Here is a 22,984-nt window from a genome sequence, read left to right on the forward strand (position 1 = left end):
CACCCTGCGCTGGGCTCTGTGCAGCTCTTTGCTCTGCTCCAGTCCTCACATGCTCAGCCCCGTTCAGTGCTGTGGGCTTTGGTGTTATCTTTTTCTGTTGTTTCTTAAGAGACACAAGAAAATAAGAAGACACAAGATCTGCTTGGTGAGCAACTGATTTGCAGAAATCCTGTTTTGTCCCGTCCCTCAGGAGCCACACATTAGTGAGCAGGAAAGCACAGTTATACTTGAGACAGCTTCAGCTCTTCAAAATAAATAAGTTTATTTAAATGTGTGACAATTTCATGGCTTGGTGAGTATAACCGAAGACAACAAAAAATGATTGTTTTGATTTTTTAAAGTGAAGCAAACCATCTATCTGTGCACTTCAACGGGTAGGTTCTCACCTACTCGATGTACTCTGTGCCAGTAAATACCAGCAGAACTGTAAAAATACATGTTTTGGTCATCAGTTGGATGCCTCATTTTATCAGTGTGCTGTGCTTTTATGAGTTAGTGGAGAAGCCTCCTGCTCACCACACTGCTTACACCGTCACAGCATTGCTCCAACTTACATCATGTGGCTTAAACACAAGTATTTGCACTACCAGGTCCTCCCTGCTGTCACAGTACACTGGTTCCCAGAGTTAGACTATTGGTCACTGTTATTTCACAATACTGAGGTGCTGATAAAAGGTCCATGTTTTCTCTTCATTGCTGTTGCTTTTTTGCATATGACCAACTTACCACTTCCCTGTTCTTAAGCTCAAAAGGACAAAGCTTCTCTTCGAGGACCTATGGCCTATTCATCAAATTATTCAGATATTTACAAAAGGAGAGCAACATACGGAAGACCCAATTGGGCAAACACCAGCCCCAAACAGAGAGGCTTTATGACTGTTAATAGAACTACAACCTCAGTAAGAATTTTTTTTTTCCCTTGTGCTGTAGGAAAGTCTGCTACCTCTGCTAGGATCTGTCAGCAGTACCTCTGCTAGGATCTGTCAGCAGGCCTTTGGCTCACATTGAAGTCAGGCTTCAGGTTGTCTTGCTGAAATTATGGCTCAAGCAGCTCTGCCACCTCCAGCCACACTGAGCTGCAGTCTGGCACTCTCCCTCCATGCACACAGACCCCAACTTCTGCACTGAGACCTGCTCTACCCTAGCAATTGTTCAGGATTAGCATCACATAAAAAAGGCATATAACAGCAGGTGTCTGTGCAGACAGAGGATCATGTCTTGCCTGTATTGCCTTTGTCCCTGCCTTATTGCAGCTCCCAGCAAGCAGACACTCTAAACCAAGCCAGCAATGCATTACAGCAGCCAAGTTCAGTATCAGTCTTTTGAGAAGGAGCTTGCAATTTACCACCTTTGGATAGTTGCTTGCTTTGAGCCTTCCCATTAACAGGTTCCTAAGGTGTCTTCTGACCTTCCAGGGGGATACAAGTACTTCAAGTCTTACAGTGGACTTCGTGAATCCTTCTGCAGTTTCCTTCCTGCAGACAGTACTTGCCCCAAAGGAATCCAGTGTGAGAGATACACAAGAAGTGTTATATAAATAATTCAAAAAGTCTTCAGGAACAGAACTGCCACAAACTGTTCAAACATGGCAGTTGCAATAAATCCTTTATGCATCCCTTATCTCTGCAACATCACACTATGGAATAGGAAAGAAAGCTGGTCACTCGTATTGGGAGGTGCAAACGCTGCAGTGTTTGAGCTTGGCATGCAGTGCTGAGAACCCCACAATCAGAAAGCGGTGTGAAACATGAAAGCTCCCTGTAAGCCAATGCCACGGACTTTGCCAAGCTGCCAGTTTCCATGCCTGATATGGAAAGTTCCATGCTAAGGAAGGTTGAACAGATTAGATGCTAAATATGCCCGCATCCAGATACTGAATTTTCTTTGAGCAAACAGGTTAAACAGCAAGCAGGATGCCTCCAGCCCTACACGTGAGGGTCTTGATGGCTGTCTTACCCCATCCATTTCTCAGTGAATGGTACAACTGGGAAGGGCTAGACTTTTTTGCTTTATTTTAATTAGAAAAGGGACTCAAGCTCTTGGAGAGAAACCAAGGCAGCTCTTCATGCAAAAGGAGAAAATCTTGGCTTGAAGTAATATCTTTTCCCCAACGTTCAACCTGATCACCAGAAGCACACCACAGTGTCAAAACCCCAGGGTGCATTACAGTCCCCAAAGTTAAGGCTTTGGTTCAAATAAGCACAAGAGTACAACCCCACACCACAGGGGAAAGAAAAAGAATTTAAAGGTGTGCAAAGTTTCTGTTGGGCTTCAGAGAGGGCAGCAGGGAAGATGTGTATAGGAGAAGTAAGAAGGGCAAAGTTTATAGGCTGACAATATATTATCTAAGGAAATAAAAATAAATAAGCAATTTAAATGACCTTTGCAAAAGAACAGGAAGAAGCAGATGAGCTCTTATCAGATTACTTAGGTTTGTGTCATTTCATGCGTGATAAAGAAGTCAAACATTTGCTTTCTAAACTAAACAGAGCTGAGCAATCTTCGTATTTAAGGGATGTGTTCAGTAGAGACACTTTGCAAAGACAACTCAGTTTCCCAGGAAGAATTAGGCTGAGCAGAAATGAGCTGGACCAGCAAGCTCAGCTATGAGACAAGAAGCGTGTTTGGGAAAGTGCATGTTTATTCTTATTCCTTCCTCTCATTCTGCAATGGATTAGCGTTACCCTCACACGAGACAAAAGAAAATTAGTTGTAGAGTTAACTACGGTAAGATTAGTACAAGATTCCACCAACTCACTTCTGGCAAGCTCTTCAATGCATTCCACATCGTAAGAATTATCTTTACGTCCTCTGTGGGGTTTGCCCCAAAGGTAAAACACCACTTCTGGAATTTGTATCTTTCACTGCAAAATCCGCAGTTCAGGGATCACTGCAAGCTGCAGTGGGAGGCACAAGGCCAAGCAACACCTTCCACAGTTACTGCTGTCCTTGGAGCAGGAGGAACGTGAACCTTCTGCACAGGTTTGTCCCGTCTAGGAAGTCTCAGGGTCTGTTTGCTGACAGAAAAAAAGGTGCATTTGTGTAATTTGCACCATTTCCCCACTCCCAAAAGCCATCGTTACTACTTGGAATGATAAATGTTCTTTAAAGGACTTTAAGAGTGGTCCAATGGGCAAGTTCTGAATCTAGTAAACAGAATTGGTCAGCACAGAACAAAGCAGTATTTTACTTTACAAATCAAAGGTTACAAAGACTATAAAACACGCATACACCCAAACCGCTGGAAATTAACCACTGGACTCAGATGAGATTAGTTCTGTTTTGAAGCCCTTGATTATGAGGGGACGGTATCTCACCCCCACCTCCACACACCTGCATACTTCCCACTGCTCCCATTAATTCATTAGAGAGAAAAAAAGGACGTTTTGGAAAGAAGGATCTCTTTAAAAAAAATACAAATGAGCACATTTCTGAGATTGGTGAATATAAGACTGTCCATACAGTTACAAAATCAAAAGATAGAAAGCTACAGAATGCTGAAACAGAACACTGATTTCCAAATTCATGGCTTAAAATCTATCTTGCACATGTAAAAACAAAAGGTCCCAAGGCTCCCATAGGATTCTTTAAGAAGCAAGCCTAGCTCTGCTTTCTTTCCAAACTGAATAGATTTCAGTAATTCTACTAGGACCAGAAATTGTCATAACTCGTGGAGACTGTCTGCTTGTAGTGCTCCTCATGGAGATACTTCTACCCAAAGTACTCCTATTAAAAAAAAAAAACAACAACCCAAAACCTGACAACTTTTCAACAGTCCAAAACTGATGAATAACATGAAGTTTGCTATACAGTTCTAAGCCTGCTGAGTCAACAAACACAATGCAAGATGTGAACAGGAAGGGATGGGAGGAGGCTGACATGGAATTATACCTAATGTGCTCACAAAGTTTCCCAGTGCCCATCCTCACAAAGCAGCTTTCAGTCAGAATACCTGAGTCTAACTGATGCAATTAATACATAAAATGCATGTGTATTCACTTTTTTCACATTGTCTCCTGCATTGCTGCAGATAAGTTAAAAAAACTGCAATATGTCTACAAAATTATATACCATTTTGAGCCAAACCAGCAGCAAATTCTCTCCCACCATTCATTTCAGCCACCACTTGAACAGATTGTTCAAAGTGCTCTATAAAACTAAGACGCTGTACAACAGACACTTTGCTGCCCCTTCCTCCTTCTAACACGATGCAGCATAGCTTGGTTGCTTGGAATGAGATCTGACTATCAGTATCAACACTGACAGCTTTAATTCTACCTGGGACAACATCCACTGTTTATTCCACTTACCATCTGAAACACCACAGGCACTTATGAACAAGTGGTGCCATAACCAGGTGCTTCATATGTTGGGAATAAACCAGAAACCTGTAGGCTTATTCCTTCTCTCCAGACACTCCTGTGCTTTAAGACAACTTTCTGCATTCCTGGCATTTAATTAGCATTTAATAAGACTGACAACAGGAGTTCTGATCCACCAGAGCCCTGTGTCATGGTCCACACTATGAATGTTCTCTGAGCCTCACCATCAATACCAGGAAAAGCAGCTTAATATTGCACAGTTTTTTCATCCCAGGTCCAAAGCACAGGGATTAGGTTTAAGACTGACATGACATCTCCAAATGAGAGATGCTTTCTCAAAGGTTTTGTTTAAGCCAGAAAAGGTGTCACATAGCATCTCTCCACACACCCTGAAAAGTAAAGTGACTTGAAGGTAAAAACACCACCACTGGAAGCCTTGCTGTGATCCAGTCTATGCTGGCACCCAGATGGGGAGTGGATGAGCTTCTGTGTTAAATACGTATTTGTCAAGATTAATTAAGTCTATGTCGTCTGAAAACAGCAGAAACATGTATTTGAGTGTTTCCCCAAGAAAGAAGCTCTCCATCTTATCTCGTGGCTCTGGGTTACTGGGGTTCTGAACGTTGTTAATAGAAGTATAACCACCTGTAGGAACCTGCAAAAAGAAAAAAAAGCACTTTGTATATTTCTATTACCTAAAATATTATTTTAACCTCTTAGCATGCAGGTGCTCTTGGAGAAAAACAAGTGCTAGTGAGCAGAATTAGTTCTTGCTTTTCATTTGCACATAAAAATCAGTTACAAAAATTCTGTGCAATTCACTGAATTCTAGGCAAATCACTGAACAGACCACCAGAACAAAATGAAACAAAATGTCCATTTATGCTCAATTTAAAGAGATACAGCACTAACATTTGTGGACAAAGGTACAGGAAATAACATGCACTTACAGTTGGCCAGAACACCACACTTATCTTAAGAAGATATTTAATCCCCACTGGCACTATGCTTTTTCAGCATATCAAAGTGGACTCTTCATAGCGCTCTCATTAGAATGAATACACAAAAAACCTCTATTATGGCATTAATGCACTTCCCATGGCAGTTTGCATCTGGCAACCACAGTGTTGTTTCAATCCAACGAGATCCTTCTCAGCTTCTGAATGCTAAAGATCACAGCACAGATTCTAACAGCTTCCAAGAAGACACAGAAAAGTTTTGGTAGTCTGCACAGAGCTTCTTTCTTTTGCTTTTTAATCAGTGTAAAAGTACAGTCACTGAAATAACTTGTAACTATTTTGTGAACCTTCAACTGTAAGACACTGCATGAACTGACTTTTGTTTTGCTCTTACGAGATGCCCTGCAGATCTTTGGTGGCTTTGAGAGACAAAGCTAGCTTTCAGAAGCTCTTGTTAGAGAGCAAGTGAATACAGTTCTGTAAGAATGAGAGCATTACGAGCTGACCTTACCCGTGTGTATTTATTGAAGTTCTGCAAGATTTCCCAGCCCCAGTCTTGGTATTTCTTATCTCCAGTGAATCTGTACATATAAAAAAGGCTTTCCACAGTTTCCGGTCGCAGTAAGTTGTGCCTGTCTGCAGGCTGCAAGAGAAAAATAAGAAAGCCAAGAAGAATTCAAACCAGTAGTTCCTCCAAAATCACACACAGGGAGAAACAGCAACTCCCATCCCCATCCAACCCAAAAAGAGTTTTCTGCACACAATTTAGAAGCTAAATACTCTGCACGGGTAATTAAAAACAAGGGCTAGGGTACACCTGCAAAGCAATGCAGCAATGCAACAAGCCACTTTACAAAGTACATCACCAACGTGTGGTTGGGATATTCAGCAGCAGAATCAAGATAAGAAGGGTCATCAAACTCCAGTTGATGCCAGTTGGCTGCCCACCTTGATTTCTACATCTTTGTGGCCCTTTTGTGCATGGAGATTGAAGTGCACGATCTCTGGACTCAGGCCCGTCTCTACTTGTGCATACATCTGGTAACACGTCTCTATCAGAGCTTCGGCCAGCTTCATGTGATCAGCAGTCAATCCATTGTGAGCTCCCAGAGCCAAAGTCCCAGGCAGAAAACAAACCAAGTGATCCTGTAAGACAAGACAACTCTTACTAAGAAGAGAGGTCACATAAATCAAGTGAAGTGGGATTCATATTACACTACTCAGACACAGATTGTGATTTTTTTTTCCCTTGACATTTCAGGTACCAAGATCTTGAGGGTAAATTTTAACAATCTGCTGCAGTGCAATACAGAATCACAGAATCACAGAATTGTAGGGGTTGGAAGGGACCTCCAGAGATCATCGAGACCAACCCCCTGCCAAAGCAGGTTCCCTACACCAGGTCGCACAGGTAGGCGTCCAGGCGAGACTTGAATATCTCCAGAGAAGGAGACTCCACAACCTCCCTGGGCAGCCTGTTCCAGTGCTCCGTCACCTCACCGTGAAGAAGTTCTTACGCACAGAACAGGAAGCATTATGACAGCACCAGCCCAAATCTGGAAAAAGTCCATGTCTTTATGTCAACTATCTGAAAGAAAGGTGGCAGGTAGGGGGGAGGGGAGAGGCAGTGATTACCTGAAGGGATCTCAATAGAGAACATGTAAAGACATGTATTGACATACATGTCAATATTTTAGAACAAAAACTGAGGTGGGACCACAGAGTGAGAAGAGTCAGCCACAAGAAAAGGCTTTGAGGAATGGGGAGAGCTGAGAGGCAGAAGTCCCTGGCCTGAAATAATCACCTTAGTGTTATTGCAACACAGACAACACTCACAGAGACCCAACCACCTTCATTCTGTGCACTGGTACAAGTGGAAAACACAGACAAGATCTCAAACGTATTTCTGCCTGAAGACTTACCCCTTTCTGTCATTTGGGGTCTGTTATTTCATGCTCACCTGCGTGGTGAGCACCATGCTTGTAGCACAGGAAGCAGCTGGCTCCCACTCCCAGCCCCACCTCTGCACTGCAGTGTTAGCTGCATGCCAGGCTCTGCAAACAAAGCACGTCTGGCTCCTGTGTGTCACAGGAGAGAGGCATCTGGGGGTGAGTGCGCACTCCTGCTTGCTCCCCCAGCACAAAATGGGAGTGAAAGAATTACAGGGACATTCCTTTCTCAGCTTTTCCACGCTACAGCAAACAGTGCCTTCAAAGGACAAAAGGAATGCTAGCTCCACAAGAGATGAGCCACGTATATAAGCAACGAAGTCTTCTCAGTTGCCCAAGTCAGTTTAACACACTAGAAAACAGCACTGTATAAAGTGCCCAGAAGTCAGCTCCAGCAAATTTCAATTTGCACTACAAGCTTGACTGTCCTCTTTCCAGGGGTAAACCATCACTGATATTATGAATGTAAAAATTATTACAAGGTTATTGGTCACGTACAGAGTTTCAAATGGTTCTTAACATTTGGAATGAAAGCTCTGGTTTCCCACTTGAACACAGGACACGCGCCCTGGTGCTCAGACAGCACTGGTATGAACTGTTAAACACTTTGTCCAATTCCATGGGTACTGGTTGAGGTTCAGCATAAGCACAGGAGAGTGACATCATGCTGCAAAACAGAGCTGAACGCTATAAAGAAAACAAACAATCCAAAGAATTCCTTAAAGCTCACTACAGGTATTGAAAAAGTGCACACAAGGCCACACATACATCAGTAATGCACAAAAAAAAAAGGCTTTGTGTATTTGCATAAGATCTTTCACTGAAAGATTTTAAAACCACATTTTAAAGAGCGTGACTTTGCAGATTAAGAGCAGGGAGTTCAGCTTAGCAAGTTTTCCCAGCAGCAAATGGCACACTGCTTCAACTACTGAACATACATGCAGAAAAAGAAATAAGTATCAGGAATAGACAGAACCCTCCAAAATTCTCATTTTTTCATTTTTTAGTACTAACAGAGCAAGATGAGGTCAACTGCTTGTTTTCAAGGTTAATCTGCAAAGCCAGATGTACTTTTAAATTTCTGAATTTCTAAATTATGGAGAAGAAGTATTAAACAAAACAGACACTGTCGCAGCAGTTTCAGACACTGGGATTCTATGACAAAGGAGGGTGGGTTGGGGTAGAATTCAAATCCAACACCAAAATGTTAACTTTCATATGAATGTAAATGCACTTACTGGAGTAACTCAAAAGGGTAAATATAAGACAAAGAGAAGGTCCCCAGGTAACTATTATCTTCAAACTAGTTACTGTTATTACATTGCTACACACATCCATAGAGCCTGCAGCCTTTGAAAACAGGCCAATGAGCCTGGTGGAGCTGCAGCAATTCTCCCACTCTTTCTGCAGTGCTCCTTACACCTCAGCTACGTGTAAACTGTCAAAGCTGTTGCTAATCATCTTCCAGTAGTGGCTCACAAAGCCAGAGGAAACATCTTTGCTCAGGAAGTGATTGCTGCAGGTCAGATTTTGTCTGAAAAGCATCACAGCCTCACACGAAAGCATCACAGCCTCACACTTGCATGTGTTGATTTTTTTTTCTTTGTGGTGGTAGTTTTGCTCTTGTTTTCTTGTGTAGTTATGTGCAGGTGTTTTCTTACCATCTTGGCACTGAAATGGCCATGAGCAAGCTCTCCTACAAAGGTAAGCTTCTTGGGTTGTGACCTCTGAAGAAGATGCTTTTTCACGCCTTCTATGGCTCTCATATAATCCTCCAGCAGTCTGTAAATTAAAACCATTCCCAGTTGGCTCACATACACACAGAATCCATTTCATCACAGCTGATGATGTACATTTATTAGCTACAGCTATCACATAGCTACGTTGGGTTTGTTTTTCAAGAAACTCCTAAGTAATAAAGCAAACATAACTCCAACTCTGTTTCCAAACAACAACTAGATATCATTTCAGGAATCCTTAGGAGTACTGTAATCACAGAAAGCCCCAGCTGGTAATGATGTCTTGGACATCTGTAGTGCAGCCTCCTGCTCTGAAGCAGATTAGGTTTCATCAGGTTGTTTGGAGGGTTATCCATTAATTTCTGAGCACCTCCAAGGCAATGACTTTGAGCAATCTTTTCCAGTGTTTGACCACTCATTATGAATCACTTCTTCACGTATTTAATTGGACTTTCCATTGTTCTAAATATTTTTATATGAGAAAATCATTTTGTAATTCCCTTTTGAGGCTCGCAGAATACCATCATAGCCTAAAGACAATGGCTCTGTTTACAGTAAGGCATGGCTTGTAAAAAGTCATGATGCAAACTACATAGAGACAGATACATCTGCTTACAGTGCCTTACTGGGGCATACTGCCTCTCTGGATGAAGTGAACCCATTGATATGAAACACTTCCAACACAATTAGCTTATAAAAACTGCTTGATTTTTTTTTCCCCCCTTGTTTTGGAGGAAACCTTCAAACACCTAATTTTTCTATTCCTTAAAAATATTCTTTTCCACTCATCCAGGGCAGACAGGAGGAAGTCAAGAGACTTCAAATAATGCTTAAACAAATGTTAAACCTCCTAAAAAGTTACACCTCATAAACCAAACCTCCCACCACAACCATCTAGGAGTTGTCCTTCCCTAACAAACCCAGAGAATACTTGGACAGCTGGTGAAAGGCAGTATAATTTCTAAAGGGAGCATCATTTCCAAAGGCAGCCTGTTTATACTCCATATTTAGTGCAAAGACTTGAATCGCTTCTCCTGTCCGTAAAATTTATCACCTCTGATGTGATGATGAAAAGAAGATTTGTGAGGAGAAGACATTTTGAGAGCAAGCCCAATTCTCCAGCTGTTTTAACCTCAACTTACCACAGGTCATCATACACCTGTTTCTAAAAGTGAGCTACTTTAAGTTGACTGTTATATATAAAAATTATATTTCTTTCAGCATTAAACCACAACAGAAATGTTTACAATTTGTATCATTTTCACATCACTGTGAGAAGTAGAAAGAACTTACTCATTTTCTGTTTTCCCACCCTGAATCCATTGCTTGAGCAAATACTCATAGTAGCTGTCAGCTCTGGCTCCCAGAGTATATACACCTAAGTGAGTGAACTGCCCACTGTTGGTGTTTATGAACATAGGCACCAGTCCATCATTTTTCCCTGAAAGGGTGTGAACATGCTTCATCACCTCATCAACAGCTTTCTAGAAAAAAGAACAGTATAAACCTAAATTACACACATACAAATGACACAAAAAACTGTGGCCAGTAGCTTCTGGCCAGTAACAAATCTTTAGTTATCCTTCTGCACACAAGTTCAGCTCTCAGGATGTAACAAACACAGCATTTCAAACTTTCTGACTATCAAAGCCTGATGTTCTCAGTATGTCTAAGTACTCTGAAATAATTAAAACCTTCTCCCTTTCAAATACAAAGCTCAAGTGTATTCCTGAGTGCAGAAAGCCCACTCAAAAACCAGTACTGCAGTGTGAGACTACGATCTGTCTTCCAGTTAAAACAACTGCATGAACCACGTTATCCCTAATGAAATAACAGCTCTATTCAAAGCAGGAGCTCCAGATACAGCTTAAAAACAACAGAATAACATTACCAAAAATAACAGTGAAAATTATTCTTTTCTATGGCATTATTTTTGTTTTAAATAAATTCTGCTTATACCATGACACAGAATCTAATTTATAGCCATTTTAATCCCGTGAAGGGCAACAAGAGTATTTTTTTCTTAGAATTTACATAATGGCATGAAGAAGTCACATGCAGAATTCTAAAAACGTAAGTTACGCACAGCTTCAGAGCCAACATTTAATTTTTTTGCAGATTTGATAATGTAGCATCAAGTCGAAATACCAATCCTAAGATTGAAGGGACAGGTGCGAGGAGATGGTTGTCCTGATGTTTTTTTAAATAAAAAGCTGTTCCCAAGGAAGAAAAATAATTATCTCCACCATTACCTTCTGGTACTTAAGAAAATAATTGGAATGATTGGAATTTTCCTTTCATCACTTACAGTTTCACAACTCATTTAACATCAGGGAGACTACAGGTGCTGGTGATGCCGTAGATAACTACTGAGTAAAAAAGAAGAAAAATAGGAGTAAAGTCAACTGGTTTTTCCATACCTGGTATTTTTCATCCCCAGTGAGACGAGAGAGCTCTCTGAACTCCAGCTGAATACTGGTCACCTCTGCCACAGTGCTGTCAGACGTCCAGCGGGGCGGATGTGCGGTGCCACGGCCAATGTTGACATCAGAGTATGGGATTTTGGAAGGAGTCTTGAATGCTGGCATGAGCCTGTTGCCAATGTCTTTCTAAAGAACACGGGATGAAAAAAGATAAGTAAACAAAGACACGTGCAAGCTTTCAGGTTTTCTTTCAACAATCAGTTGAGGACAATAGCAGCCTAGCTTTAGATTGTGAGAGAAAGACAAGAATTAAAAATGGTCACAGATTAATTTGGAAGAATAGCTAGTTTCTACCTCCTTCCTGCACTGTATGCCTCAACCAAGCCTACAGTCCCTATATAACATGACTTAATGCTGAAATCATTGACTTTGTCTAACTTAAGGAGGTGGCTGATGCTGCCAAAATGCAGGGAAAAGGTGACAAAATCTACCAAATACTCTTTTCAAATCATTGAAAAAGCCATTCAAGCTTTTGTTTCATAAAATTCCTTACAATGGTCAGCTCTTCATCAATAGAAGAATCTAAAAGGCACATCTAAAATAGTACCTGATACAACACAGTAGAGCTCTAAGCTGATCCAGAGAGCAAACAAATACAGGCTTAAAAAATTAACGGTAAATGCTTCTCATTCTGATTACGAAACAGCTGCAAAATGGCAACATTTAACTTCCTGATGAACCCTTCCCCAACTTCTTCCACTATGATATACTAATCCAATTTACTTTCCAGGACTAATCACTCACAGCTTTTTCCAGGAAGAGGCTATCCCCAGAGAGATGGTAGGTGCTCAGCAAGCCACCCAGGATACGAATAGTGCTCTCAAACAGGTTCACATCCACATTTTTATCAAAGGCTAAATCGTTTGCTACCCATTTTCTTGCTTCTTCAAACTCTGCAAAGTATAAAATATAGTACAGTTATGAATCTCTGGCATGTTCCAGCAACTGTACTAGAGACATGAGCATATGATACTTGACAGTTATATATTTGTCTACAGTGATCATAATTTAGTTGAAAAACTAAATCAAAGAGCACGAGCTGGGCCAAGTTTGACTACCATCAGCTTCGAATTACAGAACTGCTAAGGTTGGAAAAAAAACACTAAGATCATCCAATCCAACTAACTATACAACCATCCCCACCAATACTCACTAACAACGTTCCTCAGTGCCACGTCACCACAGTTCTTCAACACCTCCAAGGACGGTGATTCCACCACTACCCTGAGCAGTCTGTGCCAATAAGTCACCACTCCTTCTGAGAAGAAATGTCTCCTAGTACCCAACCTGAACCTCCTCTGGCATTGCTTGAGGCATCACCTCTTGTCCTGTCGTTGTTAGCTGGGAGCAGAGGCTGACCCCATCTCATCACAGCCTCCTTTCAGGGAACTGTGGAGAACCATACGATCTCCCCTGAGCTCCCCTTCCCACGCTGACCCATCCCAGCTCCCTCAGCCGCTCCCCATCACACTTGTGCTCCAGACCCCTCACAGCTCCATGCCCATCTCTGGACACGCTCCAGGGTCTCCAAGTCTTTCTTGTAATCAGGGGCCATATACAATCCACAAATATGCAATTAGCACAGTGGCATGGTTAGGCTGGTATTTTACAGGTTGTAACACTAAAAGGATTATCACGATGGAATGGGATAACGGAAAATAAATGAAAATGTTCACCCATGTCCTGGGCTCAAAGAAAAACTTCAAAGGAAGCGATCTCCAGGCAGAGACCCTTCCCTAGTGACAGTCAGCCCTTAAATGGAGGCAAGGAGAGGGGCAGCCAGGCCTCACCCCTTCCTGTTCCACAGCTGAATTGCCATCACCAGTGCTCCCAGGGCTGACTCAGTGCTTGCCTAAGGCGATCAATCAGTGGTTCAGGCCGTGATTCAACAGTTCCCATACAGGCCCAAAAAAGCTTAGTTCTTATTCAACACACACAACAGACATACACAGACAAATATCAGCCAAAAAAATAAAAAACCCTAATTATTTAAGGAAAAGAAAATTGAAAAAATTGAGGAATAGTTTATTAATCATAGAATGACCTGGGTTGAAAAGGACCTCAAAGGTCATCTAGTTCCAACCCCCACGCCCCCCCTTTATGTGCAGGTCGCCAACCAGCAGAACAGGCTGCCCGGAGCCACATCCAGCCTGGCCTTGAATGCCTGCAGGGATGGGGCATCCACAACCTCCTTGGGCAACCTGTTCCAGTGCCTCACCACCCTCTGCATGAAAAACTTCCTCCTCATATCCAATCTAAACCTCCCCTATCTCAGTTTCAAACCATTCCCCTTGTCCTATCACCACCCACCCTCACAAACAGCCATTCCCCTCCTGTTTATCCGCTCCCTTCAAGCACTGAAGGCCACACTGAGGTCTCCCTGCAGCCTTCTCTTCTCCCAGCTGAACAAGCCCAGTTCCCTCAACTTTTCCTCACAGCAGAGCTGCTCCAGCCCTCTGACCATCTCAGTGCCTCCTCTGGATCCGCTCCCAGAGCTCCGGGGGCCCCAGGCCTGGACGCAGTGCTGCAGATGGGGCCTCACAAGAGCCGAGCAGAGGGGGACGATCACCTTCCTCTCCCTGCTGCCACCCCTTTTTAATGCAGCCCAGAACACAGCTGGCTGCATTCTGGGCTACAAGCGCACACTGCTGGCTCATGTCCAGCTTCTCGTCCACCAGGACCCCCAAGTCCTTCTCCGCAGGGCTGCTCTCAAGGAGATCTTCCCCCAGTTTGTATAAATACCTGGGATTGCTCCGACCCAAGTGCAGCACCCTGCATTTGGCCTTATTGAACCTCATATGTTTCACATGGACCCACTTCTCCAGCCTGTCCAGCTCAAGGTAGTCCTGAAACTGAGACCTTTCAAGTCCACCTACTTGACTTGTCAGACAACTTGTTACACTTCCACCAACAATCCTCAGAAATTCTCAAATTAAATCTTTTTAAACCAAAGTTGTTATCCATCAAGATAGCCATAACTTTTCCAATTAACAGCCATTACTGCTTCTGGCCTCGCAATACCCTGGGGAGCCCTGCCTCCTAGCTCAGCATTTAACTCAGAAAACCCACACACAGAATTTTAGTTTGTCTGCAGTTTTTTCCACAGAAACAAAAATGATTGTTTAGTACACTATTAATTCAGAAAGATATTAAAAAAAAAAAAAAGATGTCTGGGATTTGACAGTCAGCTTTTCAGCCATACCAACTGATGATCGCTTTTGCATAGGGTTTGACTCTATGGTCCATGTGAGCTGGCTTACATCTCTAACCCCAAAGGCTGAGCTATCTTAAATCATGTGCCTCATGAGTCACAGAACAACCTGTTCCCCAGAAATGTAAGGTATTCCACAGACCATTAAGCAAAAGGATACCTATGTGTCCTTGGGAAGTAGGAGAAAAAGAAAAAAAGTGAAACGGCCACGTGCTCTGTTCTAGAATAAGGCCTGGGCTGACCTAAATTGAGCAAAGGATTTCAACCAGAGCAGCCAGAATTGTTTATGCAGCATTTTTGTGTGTTTACCACTGACAAGTTTGGGATTTGGGGTAGATATTCTTCTCAGTCTACTTGAGAAGAATCACACAGAAGTCTGTGCTGTCAGTTATTATCCAGCAGTATAATCAAAAACACAACGTCCTCTGTCACAAAGGCACTAGTGTCCGTCAGTCTATAAGAAAAATCAGCTACCTCAAACAGAACATTCATTTAGATAACATTTGTTATTCAGAAGAAACCTCGAGAGCTTTCTAAGGCAATCAGCAGAAGAACTGCTGTAAAACAGAGCAATCTGAGAACCCATTTTCAACACATTTAAATTGCTAATAATTTAAAAGCTCTATGCAATTCCCAATTAATTTTTCATGAAAAAGCAGCATGCTGACAACTTGATGAAACTTCAAGACAATCTGCTCAAGATACAGCTGCAGATATGATGCAGACTTTGTTTAATACAGTATTTTTGCACAAACTTCCAAGGAAAAAAAGACAGAACCATGTATAATTTCACTGTTGAGCCCTCACTTGCAGCTCTGCTCTTCCCACCATGACACTGAGATTGCTGTGATTTACCTAAGCTTACGAAGAGGGCTGTCTACCAAGATTCAATTGCTACAGTTCCAAATATTTTCAAATACCATCTTAAAAGCAAGACAAAAAACTAGACAACAACAACCCATCCACAATTAAATATTGATCAAGCATGTTTTCTCCAAGAGAATTACAGGTTTTTTTGGCTTAGTATTTATAATCTGTTTGTAACACTTATAAAAGCAGCATTACTTACAGAATAACCTAGAAAAAACATGCAGACAGTAGAGCAGTTCAGAAAGGGGGTATTAATTACTCCTCCTCCTCCTCCATCCTTACACAAACTTCTTCAATCCTGACACAAAATACTGATACTAGCTATGATCAAACACAAGCTAGGAGATCTCAGGCTTACTACCTAAGGCTGATGGCTGCATAATGGCATCAAGATAGAACCAGCATTTCAGTATAGAAACAAAACAAAGTGGCCTATCCACCCAGTCCTCAGTTTCTAGCACACATATTATACATAATAGTTGAATACTCTTTTCTAGTTTAAAAAAACTAACCCAAGAGCAATGGTGTCTGTTCATACAGGGCTGTGGGGTTTATATATATATATATATATATACACACACACATACACACACACACACACACACACACACACACGCATGTTGTTTGTGTGTGTTTTGAACTGATAATTTGAAATGATACAGAAAAACTACTCCTATCAGCCACATGTAATAAACCTTCCCCTCAAAGATCTCTAACCATACACTGCTTGAATAGAAAATAAAGTATTTCAGGAGTGAGAACAGAGAAGCAAGAAGAGATTACCTTCTTTCAGGCCTAAAATCCACATAGTATCCAAGGCATCAATTAAGGTAAGCCCAAGGCCAAACCACTCGCTGTAAGACTTGGACAATGGCTTCAGTTCATCATGGCCCCAGGCAAAATCTTTGTACCCTTTCCATGCGTGGCGGAATGCTTCTATCACAGCCCTCTGACGTTCGTTTATTGGCACTGCAAAAGGAGAAGAGCATCTTGCTCAAGACTTCTGCAGCAACATCAAACACCATTTCACTAAATCTTACCCAAATAAATTTTATTCTAAATCTCTGTGAGCTGTATTGTAAAAAAACATGCTCAGATTATTCTTTTCAGCACAACCTTTTGTATGTGGGATAACTACTCGGTATCTGTGGTCAGCAAGTGAAGTAGGCACAGAGAAGACACACTGACATCATTTCTCCAAATACTGCGTTAAAATATAACATGCACAGATGTGAGATGAGAATTGCTAAAGCTCAAAAAATGTGAAAATCAGGAAACATCAAAATTAAGACTTCAAATCAACTGTAATTCAGCTGCTGCACATGTATGCCAACCAATAAGTCCTCATGTCATTTACCACACACACTTTTTCTTCACTCTCCCTAATTCATTAATTTCCGCTACGTTTAAAGTCAGTTCTAAAAAAAAAAAAAGAAGAAAAAAAATCACTTTTCTAGAGCTTTTCATTTAAAATCAGAAAAAAGAAAATTGATATCTTCTATTTTGGGCAAATCCACGTCTTTTTCCACAGTTCAGCTGAAGTCTTAGCTTGCAATGCCACAAAAATTGAACTTACAGTCCATACTGAACAACTAAATTTTCAAGCTCACCAGCTGAAATTTCAGAAAGTTATAAACAAAATTCTAGAGTGGGAAACATCAAGCAGTGTAACTAACCCCATTAAGATCACATTAGTGCACACCAAATACATCACATTGTGCTATGCCACATTTATCGTACAGGAGCTTCCTTACACGAACTCAGAAAGCAGAACAACGGGTTCTTGACTTCACAAAGACAGTAACTACACAAACAACTTCCACAGCTTCCTGGTGAGCCTTAAAAATAGTTCAACTTCACTCAGGGAGGAAGTCACTTTCCCTGGATTTGCAGAACAAAAGGAAATACTGCTGAAAAGAAAACACTGTCCCCTTCGAGCTGTTTCTCTTTGGACCATCTTTCCTGGCTCCTCCCATAGGAAAGATTACAAAGGTTTGGCACTAAAATTTGTTTTCAATACTACTGCAACTGTTTAAGGAAAGCAAAAAAGCTAGGGAAGAAAATAAGAATATAATGTGTGCCTAAACAAAGCAGAAAAACATGTAGTTCCAATATTTTGGTACATTCTTCTGGTTTCTCTTGTATGTGCTGAGATGAAATTGATGGGAGAGAGAAGCACCCAAGATTCAGAAGATAAGGGATGAAACCAGAGACATCTCCACAGTGCTCTCAGTGCATCAGGATCATCTCATGGCAAGGAAATACAGAAGTCCAAAACCAGAAGCCTCTCTCGCTTACCACAACCTTGCTTCAGACTTTCAGAGGAAACAACTGTGCAGCAAAAGTACACAGTTTGGGAGGAGAAGTTTGCATATAAGTAAATAAGCCCCTCTGTAGTTATTGTCCTGATAATGTACGAAGAACAAGCTATGCACCTAAAAGACAAGATGTCCAGAAGCAGACGGGCTGTTTGAAGAAGGCACAGGTAGCAGTGAACTGCAAGGAATAGCACATATACAATTCTGCGGGCTACTCAAATACAGTCTGTCTGCTGTAGCCACAGCAGTCTGTTTCCTGCCACAGCATCAAACACATGAGCTAAGTTTTACATGTGCATCAGAAAAATTGTTATTCAGCATTGAAAACTGAGACTTGCAACTCAATCAAAATTCTGAAACGTGAATTGGAGCAGGAAAGGTGTCATGGTGGAATGAGGACACTGAAAAGTTTGGTAAATGTCACAGGTAAATCATCTTTCCCACAGTTTTCATTCCTGTGCCCTTCTGCCAGAATTCTATTTCCATAAAGGAAAATCAAAACCAAACAAAAACGACAACAAAAATGATGTGAGAAAAGAAACTGGATAATTTCAAAAGTAAAAGTGAACAGGAATAGGAGTGCTCTATTTACCTGGTTCTTTCTGGCTTTCACCTTCCACAGATGAAGGTTTTTCTGGTTCCTTTACTGTACTAGATGGAGGTTCACTGCTTTGGTCAGGTTCTATCACCGCTCCTCTCCAGCTGCAAATGCAAGAGGCTGACATCAATACTTCATTCACTCACACTAAGTCATGCAAATGAATGAGACTTACTCACTATTTTTCACTACACTTTGATAAAACAGGAGTTGGATTTTGTATCAACGGTCAAAACAACCATGTTGTCCACTAGACAACTTTTCCACTAAAAGAAAAAGTCATTTGCACCAGAGAAATTGTGCTGGATTAAGAAAAGTGTCTTACAACAGGCTGCTGGAATTTCATTAAGATCTTAACAACAGAATTTAATAAAGTTAAAAACTTCTTTTAAAAGCACTAAGATATTTGAGATTGCTGCATTAAAGTATTTTGTTACCAACCCAATTCTGAAATGATCATAGCAGCCACTGATGATTAGTGCCATAGAAATGAGAACCAGGAATAAAGTTCACAAATAAACACAAGGGACTGGCCACTTACAGCAGTCATTTCATACCAAGGGGTTACACACACGTTTGCACATAAACACAGAAGCCTACATCAACTGGAAGAGGTTTGCATTAAAAATCTCCTGAAGGAAAAGTCTTTCAGAACACACTTCAAGTCAAGCCAGGTCCACATCAAGATCAAACCACCTCAACCACTGTGGTTTGTACACACGTTAACTTCGATTTCACTATACTACACGGGCAGATACTGATAGGACGAGATGGAATGATTTTAGATTAAAACAAGGGAGATTTAGGTGAGATGTTATGAGGAAATCCTTTCCTCAGGGGGTGGTGAGGCCCCAGCACTGCTGCCTAGAGCCGTGGGTGCCCATCCCTAGAGGCGCCCAAGGCTGTGGATGCGTCAGTTGGGAGCTGTACCCTAGCCTACTGTTCCCAAATCTTAATTAAGCACATCTGCTGAACTACTGGCAGCCTATTCTACATCCAACTTAAGTCTTTTCAATTATTCCCAAACCAAAAGATTTCGGTGGAATCTTAGGAAATAACCTTTTATCAATATCAACACAGTTACGTATAAACAGCTGCATACACATCCACAGCTTCCACCAGGTCCATTTGTGCTTAGCTTTATTGACTGCCACAATATCTCTAACCAACACTATGACACCTGTACACTTCCCCATGTCTACTGCAGAAAAAGAGAGGTTGTGTTGTTGTATTTATGCTGTTACATTAAGTGTAAAACGAATGGAAGAAATGTACACACGGTGAAAATTCTCCAGAGAATTAACAGTGTCAAAAGGCATTAGAAATGCAGAATGTCTTGTGGGGCTCCAATCCCCTGCAGTTCTACAATGCAAAGAATAAAAAAGAACACCTGCACATTCACCCTAATTCAATAAATGAAACTACCAATAGCAAAAGCTGTCACACCGAACTTACAAACAAGTACATAGAAAGAAAAAAATCAACTTCAGACAGACAACAAAAAGCAGTTTTCACTCCAACAGCTGATGGATACCAATAGGGAATGGGGGAATAAAAAAAATTAAATAATAATAATCTTAAAAAAGAAAAAAAAGAAAGAATAGAAAAAAGAAAGCTGTAACTTGCTGGAAACCCTCCTACCTGATAACAGACTTCTCTGTTTTCTCCTGTTTATCAGCCTGGACTGGCTCTTCTACTGCCTTGCTGGTGTCATGTTGGGTTTGCAGCCTCACATCCCCCCAAGGGGGCTTGATCTGAAAATTGGAAGGATTACGCCGACCATGTGGTAATTTTGGCTTCTTCTGAGAAAAGAACAAAAGAAAAAAAGTGTGCTCAGTACTTCACACAAATGGTAAAATACAAACCATAAGCATTAATTCTGGTATAATACCAGCATGCAAAATCTGCCTTGAATGGAAGATATGCTACAACATCTTTGTGTTGGTGGTGGTGCTAGCTCTGGTTTATTTCTTCATTTAACAGTTCACGAGGAAAATATGTGAAGAGCAACACAACCATATGTGCAGCACCCACCAGTCCTCTGCTCTGCTAATCCAAACAGCCAATTCTTGTTTCTTTCTCATCACACTGCCTACAAATGTAAACCTTCAAAACCTACTGAACACCCATTCTGTTTGCTGCTATTTTTCCAGTTACCACAAAAGCTGTGCTAATTCAGTGTGACACTGACTGCACCCAGTGTCACAGCCAGTCACTACGTCATTCAGGCACCTCACAGCTGTGACACTGATATCCAGAGCACTCCAGGTGCAAACAAATTTATTAGAGCATGTAGGCGAAGCCTCAAGTTAGAGGTCAGCGTGACATAAAGTCCTATCACTCTGACATGTATCACTGATTATGAAAAAGTAAACTGAACAGTTGGATCAAAAAGTTAAAGCCAGGACATAGACCATGGCAAAAGCTGTTCCTGAGATGACAGCACTGAGCCCACAGCAGGTCTTTACTGAAAGTTATAACATTTCTTTCCACAACAACCAGTGGAAAGTGTCGCTATTTGCATCTTCCACAAATTCTTTGGCAGGTCTATAAATCCCATTTCTTCTCTTCATACCTGAGGTGAAAGCTCTGGATAGTCTCCAGGATTGGCATCTGCTTTCTGGGGCGCTGGTAGGACAGCTGGATTCGCCAACTTTAATCCAGGAGCATCTGGTTCTGTTCCGTGCTCATCTGATGATTTGTTTGTTAAACCTACACACATAAAAATGCTCAGTAAAGGCAATCAGCAACTTTGGCTCTGGCTAGGAATTTCTAACAGCCTGCATTCCCATATGAGAGCTCCTCCAAACAGTGTTTCTTTTCAACAAACAGGGATGAACGTGTTATAATTCTTAGATACAAAGTAGCAAAGTATTAACTATTAACAAGTTCCTGAAGTCAAAGGAAGCTGCTGAAAGGCACATGCTTTGTAATTACCATTAACCTTCCTTCACAATACACGCAAGAAAACTAAATCAAAGGTAAATATGCCTTTTTACTGTAGAAAACCTTGGAACTTCAAATCTTATAGACAATCAAAACCAAAAGAGGATCATCTTATCCTGCTGCTTGGGTTTGAGTTACTGATACCTACACACATACATTATGAAAAGAACATTCACAGCCTCCAAACCCTTATCTACTAAAACAAAATGTTTTCCAGTCAAGATAACACAGAGGCATGAAAAATACTTCTGATTAAGCATGCCCATTGAAACACGTCATAATTGTACTGCAATGGACAAAATCAGCCACTATCACCAAAATAAACACCGTTCAGAAGCACTACCAAAATCTCTTAAGTGTAACACTATGTTCAAATAATTTACAGCCATACAGAACACGTACTTTTCCAAGGTTCCCCCACACTTGTGTATGAAATGGCTCCACAGACCGTCAAGAAGGCAAACAGGAAGAGAATTATGCTCCGCTGCAGTCGAGACAGCTGCTTCCATTTCTTCCAGAGAGAAAATAAGAGGAAGAAAATTTAGCACGACATTAAGAACCCACTCCACCAAAACTAAATTCCTGTCTGTTCCTTCAAAGCAAGGACCACAAAACTAAGTTTAATTTTATCCTCTGTTTCCAACGGAGAAGTTCACTGCTTATTTCCTCCAATGACAGAGAAAACAGAAATACAACATGTTGCCCTATACCACAGCAGGCATGGTGAAACAGGAGAGCTGCTTGCTGCAAGAGCCCTGGAGAATGCCATATGCTGAGACTGCCAGGCAGCAGCATCTGCAGCACGCTGCCTTCCAGCACAGCCCTGCCTGAGCTGAGCTGAGCATCTGCCCAGATGTCAACTTGGAAACACGCCACAAATCTCATCCCTTCCTGCCCAGAGTTATACTAAAGAACTGATGCACAAAATGAAAATGGAAAACGTGGCAGGAAAACTAAAAATATTACTGCAGCAAAGAAGAAAAGCTTTAAATAAGCTTCACATCAGCCGCTGCCCAGGAAAAGCACGGTGCACTGCATCTAAAAAACACATTTGTAGAACTGTCATGCATAATAGTTTGTCACCAGAAGAAAAGCCACCAACCCATACAAAATAAGGTGAGCCAACAGGATAATGAACAAAACCAAAACAGGACAAAAATGAAGTACTTAGACCAAATCACTAAGGGCCAGACATCAAATCCCACATCAACCTAACAGAGAAGTCAGACCCAATAACTCCAATCCATAGGGAAAGAGGTCGGAGTTAAACATTAACTTAAGTTACCATTTTGTTGCTTTTTCTAAAAACAGAAGCAAAACGTTTCTTTTGGCAAACAGGAAGCTTTGGCATTAAAGCCACATCCCGCAGCTTCCTACGGACCTCCCCGCACCTCACAGCGATTCCTACAGCCCTCCCTCAATAAGGGCCAGAGGCCGCGAACGCCCCAACGCAGACTATGCCACCCCACAGAACGCTTCTCCTGCTCCGCCGCCTCCAGCTCCCCACCGTGACATCCCGACCGCGATGGACGCCGCTCCCTTCACCCGGCACAGCAGCCCCGTCCGGCACAGCAGCCCCGTCCCGCACA

The 22,984-nt window shown here is 41.7% G+C and overlaps 1 protein-coding gene across 1 annotated transcript in view; it reads right to left on the bottom strand.

Moving 5' to 3' along the window:
* Positions 1-237: 237 nt before the first annotated feature.
* The window catches only part of MAN1B1 (mannosidase alpha class 1B member 1), a 22,978-nt gene continuing 231 nt past the window's right edge, over positions 238-22,984 (bottom strand). Inside the window, exons 2-13 of the mRNA XM_010720670.3 lie at positions 21,798-21,934; positions 21,025-21,161; positions 20,091-20,251; positions 18,444-18,553; positions 16,317-16,502; positions 12,197-12,345; positions 11,390-11,578; positions 10,263-10,453; positions 8,892-9,012; positions 6,230-6,427; positions 5,793-5,924; positions 238-4,977 (exon numbers count right to left, since the gene is read on the bottom strand). Of these exons, the coding sequence (XP_010718972.3) occupies positions 4,774-4,977; positions 5,793-5,924; positions 6,230-6,427; positions 8,892-9,012; positions 10,263-10,453; positions 11,390-11,578; positions 12,197-12,345; positions 16,317-16,502; positions 18,444-18,553; positions 20,091-20,251; positions 21,025-21,161; positions 21,798-21,934 (1,915 nt within the window). The 3' untranslated portion in view covers positions 238-4,773. The remainder of the gene's footprint in view (positions 4,978-5,792; positions 5,925-6,229; positions 6,428-8,891; positions 9,013-10,262; positions 10,454-11,389; positions 11,579-12,196; positions 12,346-16,316; positions 16,503-18,443; positions 18,554-20,090; positions 20,252-21,024; positions 21,162-21,797; positions 21,935-22,984) is intronic.

Source organism: Meleagris gallopavo, chromosome 19 (genome assembly GCF_000146605.3).
Source record: "Meleagris gallopavo isolate NT-WF06-2002-E0010 breed Aviagen turkey brand Nicholas breeding stock chromosome 19, Turkey_5.1, whole genome shotgun sequence".
Taxonomy (NCBI): domain Eukaryota; kingdom Metazoa; phylum Chordata; class Aves; order Galliformes; family Phasianidae; genus Meleagris; species Meleagris gallopavo.